The following is a 22,118-nucleotide window of genomic DNA, read 5'->3' on the forward strand; positions in this document are numbered from 1 at the left end:
GAGTAGCTAAAGCAAAAGGAAGAAATGATGAAGTAAAAGAACTGAACAGGAGATTTCAAAGGGTGGCTCGAGAAGACAAAGTAAAGCATTATAATGACATGTGCAAGGAGCTGGAGATAAAAAAACAAAAGGGAAGAACACGTTTGGCATTCCTCAAGCTGAAAGAACTAAAGAAAAAATCCAAGCCTCGAGTTGCAACAGTGAAGAATTCTATGGAGAAAATATTAAATGACCCATGAAGCATCAAAAGAAGATGGAAGGAATACGCTGAGTCATTACACCAAAAAGAATTGGTCAACCTTCAACCATTTCAAGAGGTAGCATATGATCAGGAACCGATGGTACTGAAGGAAGAAGTCCAAGCTGCACTGAAGGCATTGGCGAAAAACAAGGCTTCAGGAATTGACAGAATATCAATTGAGATGTTTCAATAAATGGATGCAGCACTGGAAGTGCTCGTTCATCTATGCCAAGAAATTTGGAAGACAGCTACCTGGCCAACCTACTGGAATAGATCCATATTTACGCCTATTGACAAAAAAGGTGATCCAACCAAATGTGGAAATTATCAAATAATATCATTAATATCACATGCCAGTAAAATTTTGCTGAAGATCATTCAAAAATAGCTGCAGTAGTATGTCAACAGAGAACTGTCAGAAACTCAGTCCAGATTCAGAAGAGGATGTGGAACCAGGGATATCACTGCTGATGTCAGATGGATCCTGGCTGAAAGCAGAGAATACCAGAAAGATGTTTACCTGTGTTTTATTGACTATGCAAAGGCATTCGATTGCGTAGATCATAACAAATTATAGATAACATTGCTGAGAATGGGAATTGCAGAACACTTAACATAATAAATTATAGATAACATTGTGAAGAATGGGAATTCCAGAACACTTAACTCTGCTCATGAGGAAACTTGACACAGATCAAGAGGCAGTTGTTCGGACAGAATAAGAGGATACTGCGTGGTTTAAAGTCAGGAAAGGTGTTCATCAGGGTTGTAGCCTTTCATCAGTAAGTGCTTCACGTCCTCTTCACTTTCAGCAAGCGAGGTTGTGTCATCTGCATATCACAGGTTGTTAATGAGTCTTCCTCCAATCCTGATGCCATGTTCTTCTTCATGTAGTCCAGTTTCCTGGATTATTTGCTCAACATACAGAATGAATAAGTATGGTGAAAGGATACAACTCTGACACACACCTTTCCTGATTTTAAACCATGCAGTGTTCCCTTGCTCTGTTCAAACAACTGCCTCTTGGTCTATATACAGGTTCCTCATGAGCACAAATAAGCCCTCCAGAATTCCCATTCTTCGCAATGTTATCCATAATTTGTTATGATCCAAACAGTCCAATGCCTTTGCATAGTCAGTAAAACACAGGTAAACATCTTTCTGGTATTCTCTGCTTTCAGCCAAAAGCCATCTGACATCAGCAATGACATCCCTCGTTCCACGTCCTATTCTGAATCTGGCTTGAATTTCTGGCAGTTCCCTGTTGATATATTGCTGCAACCATTTCTGAATTATCATCGGCCAAATTTTACTTGTGTGTGATATTAATGATATTGTTCGGTAATTTCCACATTCTGTTGGATCACCTTTCTTGGGAATGGGTTTGTATGGATCTTTTCCAGTCAGTTGGCCAGGTAGCTTCTTCCAAATTTCTTGGCATAGATGAGTGAGCATCTCCAATGCTGCATCTGTTTGTTGAAACATCTCAATTGATATTCCGTCAATTCCTGAAGCCTTGTTTTTCGACAATGCCTTCAGTGCAGCTTGGACTTCTTCCTTCAATACCATCAGTTATTGATCATATGCCACCTTCTGAACACTAGGGGTGCTCATTGCTACTGGAATAATCATTGTTTCTAGGCCTTTTCAGTGGATAGAGCAAGGAAAAAAAAATATTTGAGGTAAAATTCATCATGAGTCCATACTGATATACTTCCAATTCAATTCAGGTCTACAGCGTTATGACTTAATCATTTCTATCGCCTTTCTCCCATGCTGAGAATCCTAGTTCTCAAAGACACCAAAGATGAAAGAAATAGAGTACCACATGATATTCATTTTATTCATCGCATATTATACCCACAATTGTCTCAGGGCAAAAATACTAACATCTCAGAATTAAAACACCACTGGATACAAGGTATACTTGTTTTGTTTTATATTTTAGGAATTACTTTCCTTACTTCTGTTTTATAATTATGCAAAATATTCCCAAGGTTCCAATGAAAAATCTAAAAAACAAGGTATATTCAAAGAAATCTAGCTTCTATCCCTCCTTTCCATCTTATTCTCTCTGTGCCATTATGGGTAACCTTTTTAAAAATTTTTGTTTACCTTTACATGTTGGTTTTTTAATACAAGCAGATAGACAATCCAGGAATGGATCCAAACATAAATGGGAAATTATTATGTGATAGAAGCCACAATTCAAATCAATAGGGAAAGAATAATTATTCAATAAATGATGTTGAGACAGCTGATTATCATTTGTAAAAATATACTGAAATAAAAAAGGTGAATTTCTAACTCTCCATATACCAAAACAAATTCCTGATAGATAAAAGATTTAAATTTTAAAAAATTAAAGCATAAAACATCAGAGTGATTTTTTATAAAATCTTAGTATAAGGAAGGTCTTTCTAAGAATGACTTGAAATCTAGGAACCGTAAGAAAAAGACAGACAAATTTGACGACATAAAACTTAAAGACTTTTATATATGGCAAAATAAATAAATAAAGCCATAAACAAAATAAAACATCAAATGACAAACTGGAAATTAATAGGTAGATAACAAACCAGACAAGGGGGGTAATTCTTTAATAGACAAACAGCTTTCAGAAACTGATGATAAAAAGGTGACACACCAAATTAAAATATGAGCAAAGAACATAGAGTTAACAAAAGAAAGACACACAAATGCCCAATAAATACACGAAAAGTTGCTCAATCTTACATATAATTTAAAAAAAACTTTCCTACCTCTCAGACTGGCAAATATTAAAAAATGTGCTAATACTCATTATTTCCAAAGATGAGGGGAAAGTGTCATTCTGATACACTGTTGGTTGACATAAATTGGTGCAACTCTTGGGAGGACAATTTGGTATTATTTTTCAAAACTAAAAATAAATACAACCTTTCCACAATCCCATTCCTGGGAGAACATCGTAAAAATATATATGTATTGGATTATTACTGCAACATTGCTTTTAATAGACAAAAACATTTTAAAAATCTTTAAATGATTAGCAATAGGGAATGGTTAAATAAGTTAAGATTCATTAATGCATCAAGACTGCAGCATGGCTATATGTACTGATATAGAAATAGGCCCATAATATATTGTTTGGTGAAAAAGCATATTTTGCAACAATATACAATGAATGATTCCATTTACTGTACAGAAAGATGTCCAAGATAGATTGCTTAGTGAAAAAAGCATCTTGCAGAGCAGTATATATTGAATGATTATATTTAGATGAAAGAAATGTGTGGGCACAGGAAATTTTCAGAAAATTTCATTTAAAAAAAAAAACCTGTTAACAATAGTTGCCTCTCAGGAAAAAGACTGAAGGAGTAGAGAGGAATGAGAAGAAACCTTGATTTTCACTCTTTACCCATTTATATTATTTGAACTTTTCTTCAGTATGTATTTTCTCACTTAAAAAGAATAAAAATATAAACCTGAAAATAAAAAAGGATTTCTATGCATAAAGCAACGATGCAGCAAAGATAAAGAAATGACGAATTAACGTAATTAGAATGATAATTTCCATTTCTGTAACAACTTTGATGAGCTCAAATTTTTGCAAATATAATAAATGGTATGCTAATAAACCCAAGGGTAAAAATTTTATACTCTTCACTTACCAAAATAATAAATGGAGGCGGTAGGAAATAAATATTTATCTTCTATCACTAGCAATTTAGTAACTCACAACTAGACGGAAGGTTTTGGTCAGCTTCAATTTTATGTGTGAACCAATACATAGCATCCCTATCTGTTGCTATGGAAACAACTGTGACCAAAAAATCACAACCTCATTGTTGAACCTCCTCAAACAGGAAAATAGGAAGATCTTTTGAGGTGATGAAAAGCTACAAATTGTCTTATTAATTGGAAACTAATAATAAAAATTCTGAACAGTTTGCAGACAGAAGACAGATCCACGCCTAAGTGTCATAAATTTAAAGGCTTTCTTTAGTTTTTAAAGTATCTCTTAGGCCAGCACTGCTCTGTTTTTGAAAGCTTTATTCAGCTGAGAATTTTACTTACTGCTTTTGAGATAATTTTCCTTTTATTTGTAGAAAAACTACAGTTAAAAAGGCTTACTTTAAAAAATTTTAAAAGATATTTACAGGCATCCCTGATTGTTTCTAAGCAATCAACAATGTCTTTCTCATTCTGTATCAAGAACATGAGAATCTTCATGTAGATCCAGTACCTCTTTTGTAGTACATTTGGCAACAATAATCAGATTTACTGTTCAACCTGCTAGGTTTTGTCTTTTGCTACAAAAGCAGATTACAGAAGAGGACATACTGGGCTGCATCAAAAGCTCCCAACATTAATAAGAGGAGATGCTTGTCAGTAAGATGATGGGATATTGTTGTGATATATAGTGATGCTTTGAATCAGGAAAATCCAGCATCTAAACTTCTTTGGAGAGAAGGGTACCACTTTTTGTTTACAGATATAAGATGTAGAATTAAGTCAGCCAATTACAGTGGGTTTTTCTAAAGTAAGAAAAAGCAATAGTAATAATTAATGAGAACAGAAAGTCAGGTGGCATTTTTAGGCTCCAAAGCACACAGAATTATTCAAGTCTAATTTCCCCCTTAGAAGTCATCAGCAGCAAATAGACTGATCTCAAATTTAAAAGTGATTTTGACTTAATTTATCTTTTAAAATAATCTACATATTTTCAATCTGTGACTTATTATGCAATTAAGGAATAGCAAATTTTTAATTTTGTCTACTTTCCTGGGCTGCTAGAAAATCAGCTGAATCCAATACTTAATTGGGTTGGGGAAAGGGGTTGAGAAGAAAGGTCAAGAAATAACTTCAACCTCTCTCTCTCTCATAGGAATTATGGCAGGGAATGCTAGACAAAGCACTCTGAGCAGGAGACCAAACAAGCATCTTTCAAAGGAAAGGGAGAAAAGGGAGCAATATCTATTGAAAACCTACTATTCATTCATTCATTTCTTCATTTGACAAATATTTAGCAAAACTCAGTAATGAATAAGACTAAATGTTGGCAACTAGAGAGTTAGCAATGAATAAGCCTTTTTAAAAAGGTCTTTACTCTCAAGGAGTTTTCCTTCTAGTGGAAGAAACATATATTGAACAGAAAAACGAATGAATGAGGTAATTCATATAGTTGTAAGTGGAATAGATTTTCACATAAGATGATTCTGTAAGTTCATACTTTGGAGATCCCTCCCTTCTGCAAACACATAGCAATAAAAGAGAAAATACAATGTAAAAATTAAGACACAGCCATGCTCAAAAACAAGATAAACATCTTCATAATCAGAACATGAACAGAAACACATAATGGTAAGGAGGGTTGAAGCCATGGACCTTTGGGGCTTTGGGTCCAAAGACAAGAAACCAGGAGCTCAACTCTTGAAGGGTAAATACAGATTAAAAGTGTCCATCCATGCCAGGAGTGCTGAAAATAGGCTCAATGCTTGAAATTATGATCAGGCATTGGGATCCCCTGCTCATGGAGCCTGTCATCAATCACAGCCTGGGGCTGTGGCTTCTAAAAGCAGTATACCCGGGGAGGCAAGAGGACAGAGAACAAAACTTCTCCAGCAACTAAACCATGGCATCCCTTGTTCTGGGGACTGAATCTGCAATATCTCTCAGACCAGCAAGAGAAAAAGGCCTCAAGTTGCCAGTGTAAGTCTGAATATGGATAAGTGGTCCCATGTGTCAGCAGGAGGCAAATGAAAACTATTAGGCAGGGACGGGTGAGGACAGAGAGAGAAAAAGATTAAAAAAAAAAAAAAATCCCTGAGCCATGCAAAACCAGCCTACAAACCAGCATTCCAAAACAGAAAGCAGACTGAATTCATTCCTGCCACAATGAAAACAATAAAGCAATTTTAAAAGTACTTAAAATTAAGTACGTTAAAAAAAACCATACCAGTTGCCGTCGAGTCAATTCTAACTCAGGGACCCTATAGGACAGAGTAGAAGCACCCCATAGGGTTTCCAAGGCCGTAATCTTTACAGAAGCAGCTGCCATAACTTTCTCCCATGGAGCAGCTGGTGGGTTCAAAGCACTGACCTTTCAGTTAGCCGCCACGCATTTAACCACTGTATCACCAGGGCTCATAAGTATGTTTGTTGTTATTGTTGTTAGGTGCCATTGAGTGAGCTCCAACTCATAGTGACCCTATGTACAACAGAACGAAACACTGCCCGGTCCTGTGCCATCCTCACAATCTTTGTTATGCTTGAGCCCATTGTTGCAGCCACTGTGTCAATCTACCTGCTTGAGGGTCTTCCTCTTTTTTGCTGACCCTCCACTTTACCAAGCACGTTGTTCTTCTCCAGGGACTGGTCCCTCTTGATAACGTCTAAAGTCTCGCCATCCTCACGTCCAAGGAGCATTCTGGTTGTACTTCTTCCATGACAGATTTGTTTGTTCTTCTCGCAGTTCACGGTATATTCAATATTCTTCACCAACACCATAATTCAAAGGCATCAATTCTTTAGTCTTCCTTATTCATTGTCCAGCTTTCACATGCATATGAGGTGATTGGAAATACCATGGCTCGGGTAAGGCGCACCTTAGTCCCTAAAGTGACATCTTTGCTTTTTAACACTTTAAAGAGGTCTTTTGTAGCAGATTTGCTCAATGTAATATGTCCTTTGACTTCTTGACTGCTGCTTCCATGGGCATTGATGGTGGATTCAAGTAAAATGAAATTCTTGACAACTTCAATATTTTGTCCATTATCATGATGTTGCTTATTGGTCCAGTCGTGAGGATTTTTGTTTTTTGTGAAGGTGTAATCCATAATTATCTTTCTAAGTGCTTCAAGTCCTCCTCGCTCTCTGCAAGGTTGTGTCATCTGCATATCACAGGTTGTTAATGAGCCTTCCTCCAATTCTGAGGCTGCATTCTTCTTCATATAGCCCAGCTTCTCAGATTATTTGCTCAGCATACAGACTGAATAAGCGTGGTGAAAGGATACAACCCTGAAACACACCTTTCCCGATTTTAAATCACGCAGTATCCCCTTGTTCTGTTCGAACAACTGCCTCTTGGTCTATGTACAGGTTCCACATGAGCACAATAAAGTCTTCTGGAACTCCCATTCTTCTCAATGTTATCCATAATTTGTTATGATCCACATAGTCGAATACCTTTGCATAGTCAATAATAAAACACAGGTAAACATCTTTCTGGTATTCTCTGCTTTCGGCCAAGATCCATCTAACATCAGCAATGATACCCCTCATTCCACCTCTTCTTCTGAACCCAGCTTGAATTTCTGGCAGTTCCCTGTTGATGTACTACTGTAACCATTTCTGAATGATCTTCAGCAAAATTTGACTTGCTTGTGATATTAATGATATTGTTCGATAATTTCTGCATTCTGTTAGACGGCCTTTCTTTGGAATGGGCACAAATATGGATCTCTTCCAGTCGGTGACCAGGTAGCGTAGCTGTCTTCCAAATTTCTTGGATTCTCCCCTAGAGCCTCCAAAAAGGAACGCAACCCTGCTGACACTTTGATTTTAGCCCCGTAAGACCAGTGTCAGATTTCTAACCTACAGAACTGTAATGTAATTAAATGTGTGTTGCTTTAAGGCATTAGTTTGTAGTAATTTGTTATAACAGCAACAGGAAATTATCACAGTGGCTTACCTCTGTTGATTTCCAAGCATTAATCTTGAGCGGTAGTGTTTCCTGGGATAATGCAGTCTCACTAGGCAACTGGATGTTTTGACACTGCTCTTGTTTCGATCCTGCCTTAGAAGAATTTTCTGTGAACAAAATATAGCTAAGATTTTACTTTGGCAAAAAATAGTAATGTTTTTACATTAGTACATAATTTTTTAGTTAATCACTTCCTGAAGATCCTTTTTGTCTGCTAAATAAATATATATCACCTGCCAATATGTAGTCATGAATATTAATTGTTTTAATAATCCTTTATAATAATTGACAAGTTAAGACAGATTAGAAAAATACATCATCAGTTCTCACCCTATCGCCCATCAACAACTCTATTTTATAGGTTTATTATTTGAAACATCTTTTTTATTAATAAGTTACAACATAGTATAGAAAATAGAGTTTGAAAATGTGAAAATGATTCAAATGAATTTGTAGCAAAATAGGAATGACAACTATAATTATCCCAATTAATATTTAAAAGAATGGTATTACTATGGTGTTAATTTCATGTATTCTAAGAGAAACTAATCAGAAATATATAGATCATTTGATTAAAAAGAAGAAATTTTAAACACAATTTTCTTAAAATTTAATTTAAACATAAAAGGAAAAAATACATGAATGAAAATAAACTGATATTTCCACTTATATATTTTTGCTAAATGTAATGTTTTTGTAGTCTTAATATTATTTTCCTTCCTATGCTGTCTTAGTTACCTAGTACTGCTATAACAGAAATACATAAATGGGTGGTTTAACAGGCAGAAACTTATTTTCTCACAGTTTAGGAGGCTAAAAGTCCGAATTCAGGGTGCCAGCTCTAGGGCCAGGCGCTCTCTCTCTGTCTGTCTCTCTCTGTCTGTCTCTCTGTCTCTCTCTCTCTATCTCTCTCTCTGTGTCTCTCTCTCTCTCTCTTGGCTCTGGAGGAAGGTCCTTATCTCTTTGAGCTTCTGCTCCTGGGCAATCTTCATGTGGCTCAGCATCTCTTCCCCCTTCCCCCCTCCACTCCAGTCTCTGCTTGCTGGATTGCTTGTTTAATCTCTTTTATATCTCAAAAGAGACTGACTCAAGACACACCCTACAGTAATCCTTCCTCATTAACATAACAAAGACAAGCTATTCCCAAATAGGATTATAACCACAGGCATAGAGGTTAGGAATTACAATACAATTCAATCCATACCATTCTATCCTTTGGCCTCCCAAAATCAATGTCCTTCCCACATGCAAAACACATTTACCACATCACATCATCCCAAAAGTCTTAAATCAACTCCAAGTCCAAAATCCCATCTTCTGAATCATCTAAATCAAATATGAGTGAGACTTCAGGCGTATGCCATCCTGAGGCAAAATTCTTCTTCATCTGTGGACCTGTGAAATCTAGACTACAAGTTATCTGTTTCCAAAGTACAATGGTGGAACAAGCACAAGGTAGACATTTCCATCAGAAATGGGAGAAATTGTGGGGAAAGAAGGGGTAACAGGCACCAAGCAAGTCCAAAACCCAGGAAAACAATTTACATTAGCTCTCAGGGCTTGAAAATAATCATCTCTTCTCTGAGACCATCTGGGCAATGGCCCTGCCCACCAGACTTTGGGCATTGGTCATGCTCTCTGGATTCTGGGTGGAGGACCCTCGGACCTGGGCTTCAGCTCTACCTTCCAGGCCCACTGAGAAGGCAACTCCCTCAGCTTTGGACAGCCCCATCTGAGTGGTGGCCTCGCACTGTCAGCCCTGGCAAGCCCCATTGTTCTGCCCTTTGGGCATGGCAGCCCTGTCCCCTCAGCTTTGGGCTGCAGCCCTATACCCTTGACACTCTTTAATGACAGTCCTACATTCTGGAACCAGGTTAGTGAAAATCTGACTCTGAAACATAGGAGACTGTAGCCCCACTCTTTGAGATCCAGGAGACCACGGCCCCACTCTTTGAAACTGAGAAGGCCCTGCTTTTCATGCTCCTTCCAGTAGTTCTGCTGATCTCCAAGCTGCTTCAAGGATGGTCCTTTTATTTTCTCAGAGGACAACAGATGTAGTTCCTTTGGCTTATTTCCTGTCTGTAGAATTCCAAGAGGCTGACAGTGTTCTTTCCTTTCATTCTTTCTCTGTCCCCATTCAGTCTAAGCTGATGGGTTTTCTGCTGTGGTAGTTGGTTAGCTTCATCAGTCACAGGCTTAGTTTCTTTAACAAAAGATTGTATAGCCACGTCCTTGGTGAACATTCTAGGACACGTGTCCTTAGTTTGTACAGCAGAATTTTCCAAAACTTTAAATTCTGTTTTCATCTTGCCCAGCTCATTTTTAAGTCCACCTCTTTCCTTTCACGTTTTACTATAAGTGGTGAGGAAAAACCACGTGGCTCCTTTAAGTCCTTGCTTAGAAATCTCATCAGCCAGATATACAAGTTCATCACTTACAAATTCTACCTTTCACCAAACATTTGAATGTAATTCATACAAGATCTTTGCCACTGCATAAAAAGCATCACCTTTCCTTCACTGTCCAATTATATGTTCTTCATTTTCTTTTAAAGCCTCACCAGAAGCACATTTAATGTTCACATTTCTAGCAATATTCTATTGCTCATGCCATATGTATTCTCTAGGATGAGAGAGATTTTTTAATAGCTTTACTCACTTCTTTCTGAGCCCTCACCAGAATTGCCTTTGACATCCATAATTCTGCCAACAGTTTCTTCGAGGCAGTCTAGACTTTTACTATTAGGCACCTTAAAGATCTTCCAGCCTCTACCCATTACCCAATTCCAAAACCACTTCCACATTTTAGGTATCTGTTAGAGCAGCACCTCGCTCTCAGTACCAAATTCTGTCTTAGTTATCTAGTGCTGCTATAACAGAAATACCATAAGTGGATGGCTTTAACAAACAGAAATTTGTTTTCTCACAATTTAGGAAGCTAGAAGTCCAAATTCAGGGTGCCAGCTCCAGGGGAAGGCTCTCTCTCTCTCTCTCTGTCAGCTCTAGAGAAAGGTCCTACTTTCATCTGAGCTTCTGCTCCTGGGCAATCGTCATGCGGCTTGGCATCTTTCTTCCCCCAACTCTGCTTGCTGGATTGATTGTTCAGTCTCTTTTATAGATCAAAAGAGATTGACTTAAAACATACTTTATACTAATCCTGCCTCATAAACATAACAAAGACAACCCATTCCCAAATGCAATTATAACACAAGCATAGAGGTTAGGATTTACAACACATATTTTTTGGGGACACTATTCAATCCACAACAGTGGGCATGGGTAGTTTTAAATAAATCAGTTTCTAGTCTGCAACTTCCATATATATTCTTTTCAAAAATTGATCTGCCTGAAAATGCAACTGTCTGGAGGCATCAGGCTAGTTCTTTCCCCCTTCCCTTTCCTAATCAATTTTCTCCCACTTTACAAAGAAAGACATATCCTTCACTCATCTTATTATAGTCCCTCTTTCCAAAGCATAAGAACCTCTAAGCCACCAAACAATAGTTTAATATACTGGTACAGGGAAAGCTTCCTTTTATCAAGGTATGAAAATCCCAAAGTAAAGCTTCAAGGTTTGTCCTGTCTTACACATATTTATTTTAATGGCAAAACTTGGCATTATTGACATGGTATTTTGGCCCGCACTAGGATGTTCAGCATGCAGATGGGGCAGCAGGACAGTTGACAAGTTTCATTTATGACCTTACCTTTTTTATCCCCTGACTATTGTCAAAGAATGCATCATTATTAGGGAGAGTCCCAGGACAACAAAGCAAAGAAAGCATGGGAAGCAGTAGCGCCTTTGTTCATCAACGCGACAAATAGACGATAGGGTTCTATGCTTTACCCATCTCTCTTAGGAAAAGGATTCAGGAGTGTGAAGACTGTTAAAGTGATGCTCATTTACACATTTATTTGAATAAATAAAGTCAGACTTTCTCTGAAAGAAAGTTCATATCTTATCTGGCTGGCTGTTTTGACAATGAGGGCTGGCTTTGCCAATTAGGTTATATGGTAAATACTTTCCAAAAATTGAACGAACCAAATGTTCGCTTCTGAAAATTTGATGAAAATGTTTTTAAAGTACATAAGATAAAATAATTTTCTCAAAAAAATTATTGTATTGACAGGTATATTGCAATTAATATTTTTGTTTTTCTCATTTTTCTGAGTATATTGGGTTACAGTATAACAGATATAATTAATAGTCATTTGATAAATTTTAGTAAAGATTTTTTGGTATTATTCCCAGAAACTGAGAAAGCAAATTACTCCTAACGACTGTTTAACAAATCTTTTTGTAAGTGTATTTCCAGTTCTTTGCTTTCAACAACACTGAAGAAAGACCTAATCAAGTTAACAGTTGACAAGAGATAAAAACTATTTTTATAATTATTATATAATTTTTGGCATATTACTTGAAAGGTGTTCATAGAATTGACTGAAATTGGTATAATAAAACACCTTCCATTTCCACCTACATTTTGATGTGAACACGTTTTCTCAACACTTACATCTATAAAAATGTAAAATAGGAATGGAATTTATGCTCTGTGCTTATTTCTAATAATAAGTTAATGTTCATATGTGGGTAAACAGTCCCAGTCATCTCATAAAAGCATGCATTTCCAATAAAATAGTATTCTTTAGGTTTAATAAGTATTTATAAAAATGTACAATATATTTATTTATGTGGTAGTTATACATTGTATACTAATAATAATTGTAATGATAAGCCAATCTAGAAAGAATATTTTACCACTTAAAGCTTCTGGTCACAGAAAATTTAGAAAAAGAACTTCAATTTAATTTATATACATATTTGATGTAGAGAAGACTTTCAAGCATAAAAATAAGTTATATTAGGATAAAATTCTGTGAGGGATGTGGAATAGAAATATGACTTCAAGGAGAAAAGGGAATAATGATGTAAAATGTCCAACACTTAAGGAACACTTCCTTCATGTATTTTTTTCAAATGAATGACTGTGGGTATCAACCACAATGGTATTCATACCCCTTTAGATACATTTAAAAGATGGATGAAGAGTTTTCTTTTATTGTTGTGCTTTAAGTGAAAGTTTACAATTTAAGTTAGTCTCTCATACAAAAATTTATACACACATTGTTTTGTGACCCTACTTGCTCTCCCTATACTGTGACTGCACACTCTTCCTTTCCACCCCAGATTTCCCGTGTCTATTCAACCAGCTCCTGACCCTCTCTGCCTTCTCGTCTCGCCGCTGGACAGGAGCTGCCCATTTAGTCTCATGTATCTACTTGAGCTAAGAAGCACACTCTTCACAAGTATCACTTTATGTCCCCATAGTCCAGCCTAATCTTTGTCTGAAGAGTTGGCCTCAGGAATATTTTAGTTTTGGGCTAACAGAGCGCCTGGGGGCCATGTCTTCCAGGGTCCCTCCAGTCTCAATCAAACCATTAAGTCTGTTCTTTTTACTAGAATTTCAGTTCTGCACTCCACTTTTCTCCTTCTCCGTCAGGGACTCTCTGTTGTGTTCCCTGTCGGGGTGGTCACTGTGGTAGCCGGCAACCATCTAGTTCTTCTGATCTCAGGCTGATAAAGTCTCTGGTTTATGTGGCCCTTTCTGTCTCTCTGTTTTGTTTTTAATGTCAATACTTACAACATGACAAATTATATCCTTCACAATTACTTAAGATAAAATTTCACATGCCAACTTAAAAATGTATGAGGAAGTACATAATTTTAAAAAATTATTTTAGCGGGTATGTGAGAATAATAGCTTGAAGAGAAATGGTATAAGACATGGTCCGTGCTTTCAAAAAGTTTATAGCCCAACCAGGGAGATAAGTCTAACATATAGACTTACAGGACACAATTATGTAAGAATTACATGCTAAACTTTCTTACATTAACTAACTTTAGGAACAACAGACATTCTAAGGAGAAAGAAAGCAATGTGGACTGGAGTAACCAGAGTCTCATACAGGAAGTAAAAGTTGAACAAGGTTATGAAGGATGGCTTTGTTGTCGTTAGTCACCGTTGACTCATAGGATTCTAATAAATATAGAAGAGAGAAACTATTCCAAGCAGAAGGAACTATATGAGCAAAAGGAAAAAGTATGATATATGCCAAAGACACTGAAGATATAAGGAGAACTTTTCATTTATAGTTATAAATTTTCATTGTGCTCTAACATCACATGAAACTGAATGATTAAAATGAACTTAACTTTGTACTTAGTAATTATATACTTAACACTGGTAAACAGTGGTGATCTGAAACTTAGATCATCTATCTACTTCCAGGAAGCATCAAAAGATGGAAGAAATACACAGAGTCACCGTACCAAAAAGAACTGGTGACGTTCAATCATTTCAGGAAATAGCATATGATCAAGAACTGATGGTACTGAAGGAAGAGGTCCAAGCTGCACTGAAGGCACTAGCAAAAAAACAAGTCTCCAGGAACTGACAGAATACCAACTGAGATGTTTCAACAAATGGATGTAGCATTGGAGATGCTTACTCCTCTACACCAAGAAATTTGGAAGACCGCTACTACTTGGTCAACCGACTGGAAGAGATCCATATTTGTACCCATTCCAAAGAAAGGTGATCCAACAGAATACAGAAATTATTGAACGATATCATTAATATCACACATAAGTAAAATTTTGCTGAAGATCATTCAAAAGCGGTTGCAGCAGTACATCGACAGGGAACTGCCAGAAATTTGAGCTGGATTCAGATGAGGACGTGGAACAAGAGATATCATTGCTGATGTCACATGGATCTTGGCTGAAAACAGAGAATACCAGAAAGATGTTTACCCGCATTTTATTGACTACGCAAAGTGTAGATCATAACAAATTATGGATAACATTGCGAAGAATGGGAATTCCAGAACACTTAATTGTGCTCATGAGGAACCTGTACTTAGACGAATAGGCAGTCATTCAAACAGAACAAGGGGATACTGCATGGTTTAAAGTCAGGAAAGATGTGTGTCAGAGTTGCATCCTTTCACCATACCTATTCAATCTGTATGCTGAGCAAATACTGTGAGAAGCTGGACTATATGAAGAACAATGTAGCATCAGAATTGGAGGAAGACTCCTTAACAACCTGAATTATGCAGATGACACAACCTTGCTTGGTAAAAATGAAGAGGACTTGAAGCACTTACTGATGAAGATCAAAGACCACAGCGTTCAGTATGGATTACACTCAACATAAAGGAAACAAAAATCCTCACAACTGGACCAATAAGCAACATCATGATAAACGGAGAAAAGATTGAAGTTGTCAAAGATTTCATTTTACTTGGATCCACAATCAACACCCATATAAGCAGCAGTCAAGAAATTAAAAGATGCATTGCACTGGGCAAATCTGATGCAAAAGACCTCTTTGAAGTCTTAAAAAGCAAAAATGTCACCTTAAAGACTAAGGTGTGCCTGAACCAAGCCATGGTGTTTTCATTCGCCTCACATGCATGTGAAATCTGGACAATGACTAAGGAAGACCGAAGAATTGACGCCTTTGAATTGTGGTGTTGATGAAGAACACTGAATATACTGTGGACTGCCAGAAGAACAAACAGGTACAGCTAGAATGCTCCTTAGAGGCAAGGATGGCAAGACTTCATCTCACACACTTTGGACATGTTGTCAGGAGGGACCAGTTCCTGGAGAATGACATAATGCTTAGTATAGTAGAGGGTTAGCAAAAAAGAGGAAGACCCTCAACAAGATGGACTGACACAGTGGCTGCAACAATGGGCTCAAGCATAACAACAATTGTGAGGATGGCACAGGAACAGGTAGTGTTTAGTTCTGTTGTAAATAGGGTTGCTATGAGTCAGAAGTGACTCGATGGCACCTGACAACAACAACATATTTTCTATTGCCGTTTCAGCATTCAGCAACAAAATTATCATTGAAATGATATGGATTTTGGTTTAAGACATCACAAAACCATATTAATAAAAATTTCAGAAAGTATATTTTCAAATAGATTGTGAGTAAAATTGAAGAATAGAAAGAATTGTGAAAGAAAAAAGTCTTCCATATTTAGAAATGCCTTTTGGACTAGAAAAGCTAAAATGTTATAAACCTATCTTAAAGTATCTTGTAGGGGGAAGGAGAAAGTAGTTAGAATATAGTGAGTCTATTGAAATTCACTAATTTTTTTTTTTTTTAGTATCACACAGTACAACACTGAAAGTGTGGTGTGCTTAACGCAACTACTAGATTAGGTGATTACACAGCATTTATCTCCGGGAATTTTCACAAGCACGTGAAAGAGGTGAACACACATTTAGTTCCTGTCCTAGGCTGGGTTCTCTAGAGCAGCAAAACCAGTAAAGTGTATAAATATATATAGAGAGAGAGACTATATCAAGGAAACAGCTCATGCGATTGTAGAGGCTAGAACGTCCCAAGTCTGTGGATCAGGGTAGAGGCCTCTCCCAAGTCACACAGCTGCAGAAGCTGGCAAGCCCAAGATCGGAAGGTCGGAGAGCAGGGCTCCCACTCACAGGCTGTGCAGATGGACGAAACCCAGGTTCGGCAGATGAGCTGACATCTCAAGTCCCAAGAATGGGAGATGAGATGACAGGAAGCAGCCGCAGGATCCATTGAGAGCAAAAAGCCAGAACGTCTGCTTATATACAGATTCGGGCCACACCCCCAAGGAGACTCCCTTTCATCTGATTGGCTACTCACAGTATATTCAATCATGGGAGTGATTACATTAAAACACGGAGAATCATGGCCCAGCCAAGCTGACACACAATCTTAACCATCACAGTTCCTGAGTGAAAATGAAGTCCCTTTGGTATCATAAGCTATTTATCAATTGAGGCTGGGAAGTCACACACCAAGGAGGGCTAGTATGTAACTGAAAACCTCAAAGGAAAAAGTGAAGATGCTGCAGGAAATGATGCTATTGAGTCATCGGTTGATGAGCTCTACGATACCCAGACTGTAGGTACCTTGTAGAAACTATTTAAGAGAAGCTGTAGATCTTATTGAGTCTGTACTACTCAGATAATACCACAAAGCAGAACTGGGGAACACTGTGATATTTCTTAAATGAGATAGCAAACTGACATTCAGGCTATCAGATATTAACAATGTAACAGCACATTTTGGAATTGAAATGCTCCATAAGTTGAACATACTTCCAAAGTGTTCCATTTATTATTTCGCATCTAATAAGCAATATTGCTACGGATTGACAGATCATTTTCTGTAATGGGTATGGCCACTAACAAAATTAATTTTTTAAATAAATGAAGGTACAGGCAGTCCTGGGGTTATGAATGAGATCCATTCCTAAGTCTGCCTTTAAATCAAATTTGTAGGTAAGTCAGAACAGGTACATACAGTTCTTATTTAGCATCAGTCAAACGTTTGTCTTAGTATATAGTATATATTTTACCTTTCAATGCATATAAAACACTTAAGAAACACTTCCAAATACACTAAAACATCTTAAACATAATAATACAGTACATAATAATAATAATACAGTAATAATAAAAGTAACTACATATGGTACTATACTGAACAGAGAAGGAATCTGTGTGTTTATCTATGTGTAGGTATACAGTACCATAAAAAAAAATTAAAGAAACAGTTCTTAAAACAATTTGGATAGAAAAAAAGAAAGAAAAAAGATCATGATTAAAGGTTAACACTTACAAACCATTGCATTTAACTCGAATTTTTAATACAATAGGCTTTCTGGTAGTCCACTCTTAAGTACGAGTTGTCCATAAGTCAGACATTCATAAGCTGGAGACTGCCTGTATCCATTATAGAAAATATTTCGTGGGCTAATGAAAAACAGATAAAATATAAAAGTAAAGTCCATAGCGACTAGTAAGCTTCTATCTAACTTTTGCAGAAAGTTTGCAACCTTGACTCCAATTTCTTTGTCTTGGAGCACAATTACATGTAAGGCATCTTCAAGTAATTGGTTTTTGTCCTAATTTTTAAAACTTTTTGTTTAACAATAATTTCAAACCTACAAAAAGTTCCAAGATAGTACGAAGAACTTCCAAAAACTCTTCATCTAGATTTATCAGTTGTTAACATTTTGCCCCATTTGTTTTATAATTATTTCTCTAGTTATGTATACATATTATTATTGTCCTAATTTTTAAAGCTGGAAAAAAAGTCATTGTCATAGGTTGTGTGACCAAGAAAACAGACGCTGAGACTCAGATTTCTATGTGGGAGAGCATTATGAGTACTCTCAGAAACAATCATTGTGAGAAGTTAAGGAAGCAGGATTGCACAGAGGGAGAAATTGACCTGATATGCAACTGCAAGAGAAGCCCTCTAGGAGCTTTGGAGCTAGGATGGCTCTTCACAGTTGACCTACCTTGAAGGAAATGGGCCAGCCCACATCAACTAGTTACTGGATGTAGTCTTTCCTCAGGGAGACATAAATGTGAATTCCTAGAGAAAGAATCAGGTAAGAGCCCTCAGTCACCAACACTCCCAGCAGCTGAGGGCATAAGTGCTTTGATCTTGAAGGGGGAATCTGGAAAGTGCATCATAGCATCCACTACAGACAAAGCTGCTATGTGTCTCCTTTATTACTCTGCTTCTATTTACTTCTGAGAAATGCTTCACAGGGATAGGAGATAGAGAACGTGAGTACCATGACTCTTTTTTGAAAGGTGAATTTTGAGATTAGTGGGGAAAAGGCATGTTTTCTTTAAAAAAAGGTGAGAATAGAAAAAGGATAAAGAACAAGAAAGCAGAGCTCTTGAAGTAGAATAAAAAATTAATTTTGAAATAGGTAGAAAAGAAAAGGTAAGAAATAACAAACTTGTTGCTAAAGATCTTAAAAAGGGAGCTAAGGCAATTTTATTTCAGAATTTTATTAATATAAACATATAAAATTTGAGACATTGCCAGTATTTCTTATATCAGAATAAAAGTAAACAGGAAAACCCAAAATTGTGTTAAATGCTCAGCTATAGGACAAAGAGAAATAAACAGCCACAGTTCAATTTCCAGCATGACACTGTAAGGAGCTCCAATGACCCCTCTCCAGTGAAACCAGTGAAAATGATTTTTAAAAAATATAAAGCCTCTGGAAATGGTTCTAAGGGAAAATAGTAAATGAACAAACATCTATTCAAGGAAATCTATAAAATTTTGGTAAGAAAGGCAAGAGTCTGTGGTATTTGAACCAAGAATGTTCCCTCCTTTCCCCCTCCCAGCTCAGTGAGGCAGAGATTCCATCCCAGGCTGCCACAGCCAAGAACACAGTTCCTTCTCCCCAGAGCTCCCATTTTGAGCTTCTTGTCCTGCTCCCAGCTGCCTAATGCTAAGGCTAAGACCACTTGAGGACAGTGGAGATGTGGAGGCTCTCTTCTTCCACCCAACCCTACCTGTGGAACAAAGGCTCTACCTTGGGTGGGACCCTGATAGGCCTTCCCCCAGCTTATGAGGCAGCAAATTCCCTGCCAGAAAAAGCAGGCTAAAAGCACCTCAGGCTACTGCCCGCCACCACACACAAAACACTCAGCTTCTAGAATGGGGGTGTCACTCAGAGAGAAGCTTGCCATTGTCTCTCTTTCCAGCTCCACAGCCTTGGCTCAGGGATTTTGCCTGGGGAAAAAGCAGGCCATATAACAAATAGCTCCTCATCTTTTCCCCAAGGGAAATGACTTCATTTGCAACACATCATGGAGAAATTAAATCCTAACAGCCCTCTCAAAAACAGTGCAGGTTTGGTGAAGGGAATTAGAGAGAGATTTGTGGATCTAATGAAGATACAGCCTAGACTGTAGGCTGGCTAGTTTTCAGGAGAGAATAAGAATCATTGTCAGGAGGGAATAGGATAGTTGGAAGGAGCCCTCCTGGGGTCAGAACAAACATGATATAAACACTGACCTCAGAAACCATTTCTTCAAAGGAGCCACTGTCCAGGCACGGACCAATAACTTGAAATTTGCTTCCAAAAATGGAGGGTGCTGAGAGACCAAAGAAAGAGGCGGGCAACTCCAGTGTGGCAGCAAAGGAGTACATTAGTGAGACTTACATACGAGGTGAGTCCTGGGCGGCCACAGGACCACAGCAGATCTCCATACCCCATAATGGTAGGGCAGAGGTTTTATAATGGTGGTGGACAATAGTGACCCCATGCCAGGGGCTTATATAAAAGTGCAAACTGTAGTGAACTACTGGACCACATGAGGTTGCTCATGTTTAGCCTCACAAAGCCTGTTACCCCTTTAGTCCACCCCTCAAGGCCAGCTCTTACAATCTGGCACATTCCCCATCTTGTGCCATAGCATGAGAGAACTTGTTCCCTCCCCGCCAGGAACAGATATAGAAGTGGGGTTGCCAAGGTGCCATGTGGTACTCACGCATGTGCAAGAGACAGAGAAAGTTACTGTGTGCCCAGAACGGGGGGGAAGGCTTCTCTGACAAGGGGAAGGAACTCAGAGAGAGAAAGTGACCCAATTCCCAGCCTCCGTACCAGAGAATGCTCTGGGCCGAAAGCTTACTTAGGCAGCCTGGATGGGAAGTGTAGAGGCAGAGCATTCCCCCAGCAGCCACAATTTGATTAGTTTGTAAATTTATGCCCCTGGGAATTCTTGTAAACAACAGAGCAATCCGCAGGAAATTAGTGGAATTTAACAGCTTGGTGTGGTCAGGGAAAGAGTGGAATATAGCCAAACAAGTACCACTGGCATCCCAGGTAACTGAAGGCATACCCAAAGCTGCACCTCCCTGAGGAGCAACATCAGAGACTTAACACTGTGGTGGGTGAGGGGGGAGAAATAGACTTCACTAAAATAATCCAGCCAATCACTAAACAAATAAACAAGCAAACAACAATAACGAGTCCTGGATAGGAACCAGTACCCAGAGTTGTAACAATATAACATCAAAATATCCAGTTTCCAACAAAAAATTATGAAGCATGCAAAGAAAAAATACAACCCACACACCAGGGGAGAAAAGTAAGCAACAGAAACTTCCTGTGAGAGCTACCAGATGTCAGATTTAATGGTAAAAGATTCCAAAGTACTCATTATAAATATGTTCACAGAACTAAAGGAAAATTTGATTAAAGAAATAAAGCAGAGATTACCAGAAAGATTGTTTACCTGTGTTTTATTGACTATGTGAAGGTATTCAACTGTGTGGATTATAACAAATTATGGATAATATTACAAAGAATGGGAATTCCAGAACACTCAATTGTGCTCATGAGGAACCTGTACATAGACCAAGAGGCAGTTGTTCAAACAGAACAAGGGGATATTGCATGGTTTAAAGTCAGGAAAGGTGTGTGTCAGGGTCGTACCTTTTCACCATACTTAATTAACTTATTCAATCTGTATGCTGATCAAATAATCTGAGAAGCTGGGCTATATGAAGAAAAATGCAGAATCAGGATTAGAGGAAGACTCATTAACAACCTGCAATATGTAGATGACACAACTTTGCTTGCTGAAAATGAAGACAACGTGAAGCACTCACTGAAGAAGATCAAAGACTACAGCCTTCAGTATGGATTGCACCTGAATGTGAAGAAAATGAAAATCCTTACAACTGTGCCAATAAACAACTTCATGACAAATGAAGAAACTGAAATTGTCAAGGATTTTATTCTACTTGGATCAACAATCAACGCCCGTGGAAGCATCAGTCAAGAAATCAAAAGATGTATTGCACTGGGCAAATCTGCTGCCGAAGACCAAGATAAGGTTTTAAGAAGCAAAGATGTCACCTTGATGACTAAGGTACATCTGACCCAAGCCATGTGTCTTAGTCATCTAGTGCTGCTGTAACAGAAATACCACAAGTGGATGGTTTTAACAAAGATAAGTTTATTTCCTCATAGTCAAAGTAGGCTAAAAGTCCAAATTCAGGGCGTCAGCTTCAGCAGAAGGATTTTTCTCTCTGTCAGCCTTCTTCTCTTCAGTGTTCCCCCAGACTAAGGGCTTCTCTGCAAAGGGATACCGATGCAAAGGATGCACTCTGCTCCTGGCACTGCTTTCTTAATGGTACGAGGTCCCCCTGTCTCACTGCTCACTTCTGTCTTTTATATCTCAGGAGATTGCCTCAGGACACAATCCAGTCTTGTAGATCAGGTCCTGCCTTACTAACACAACTGCCACCCATCCTCCCTCATTAACATCATAGAGGCAGGATTTACAACATATAGGA

General features: G+C 37.9%; 1 protein-coding gene across 1 annotated transcript in view; it reads right to left on the bottom strand.

Annotated features, from left to right (window-relative positions):
* Positions 1 to 22,118, bottom strand: part of ENTHD1 (ENTH domain containing 1) — a 152,028-nt gene that overhangs the window by 90,147 nt on the left and 39,763 nt on the right. Inside the window, exon 4 of the mRNA XM_004373879.1 lies at positions 7,917 to 8,035. Coding sequence (XP_004373936.1) covers positions 7,917 to 8,035 — 119 coding nt within the window. The remainder of the gene's footprint in view (positions 1 to 7,916; positions 8,036 to 22,118) is intronic.

This window comes from Trichechus manatus, unplaced genomic scaffold (assembly GCF_000243295.1).
Source record: "Trichechus manatus latirostris isolate Lorelei unplaced genomic scaffold, TriManLat1.0 scaffold00027, whole genome shotgun sequence".
Lineage (NCBI taxonomy): Eukaryota > Metazoa > Chordata > Mammalia > Sirenia > Trichechidae > Trichechus > Trichechus manatus.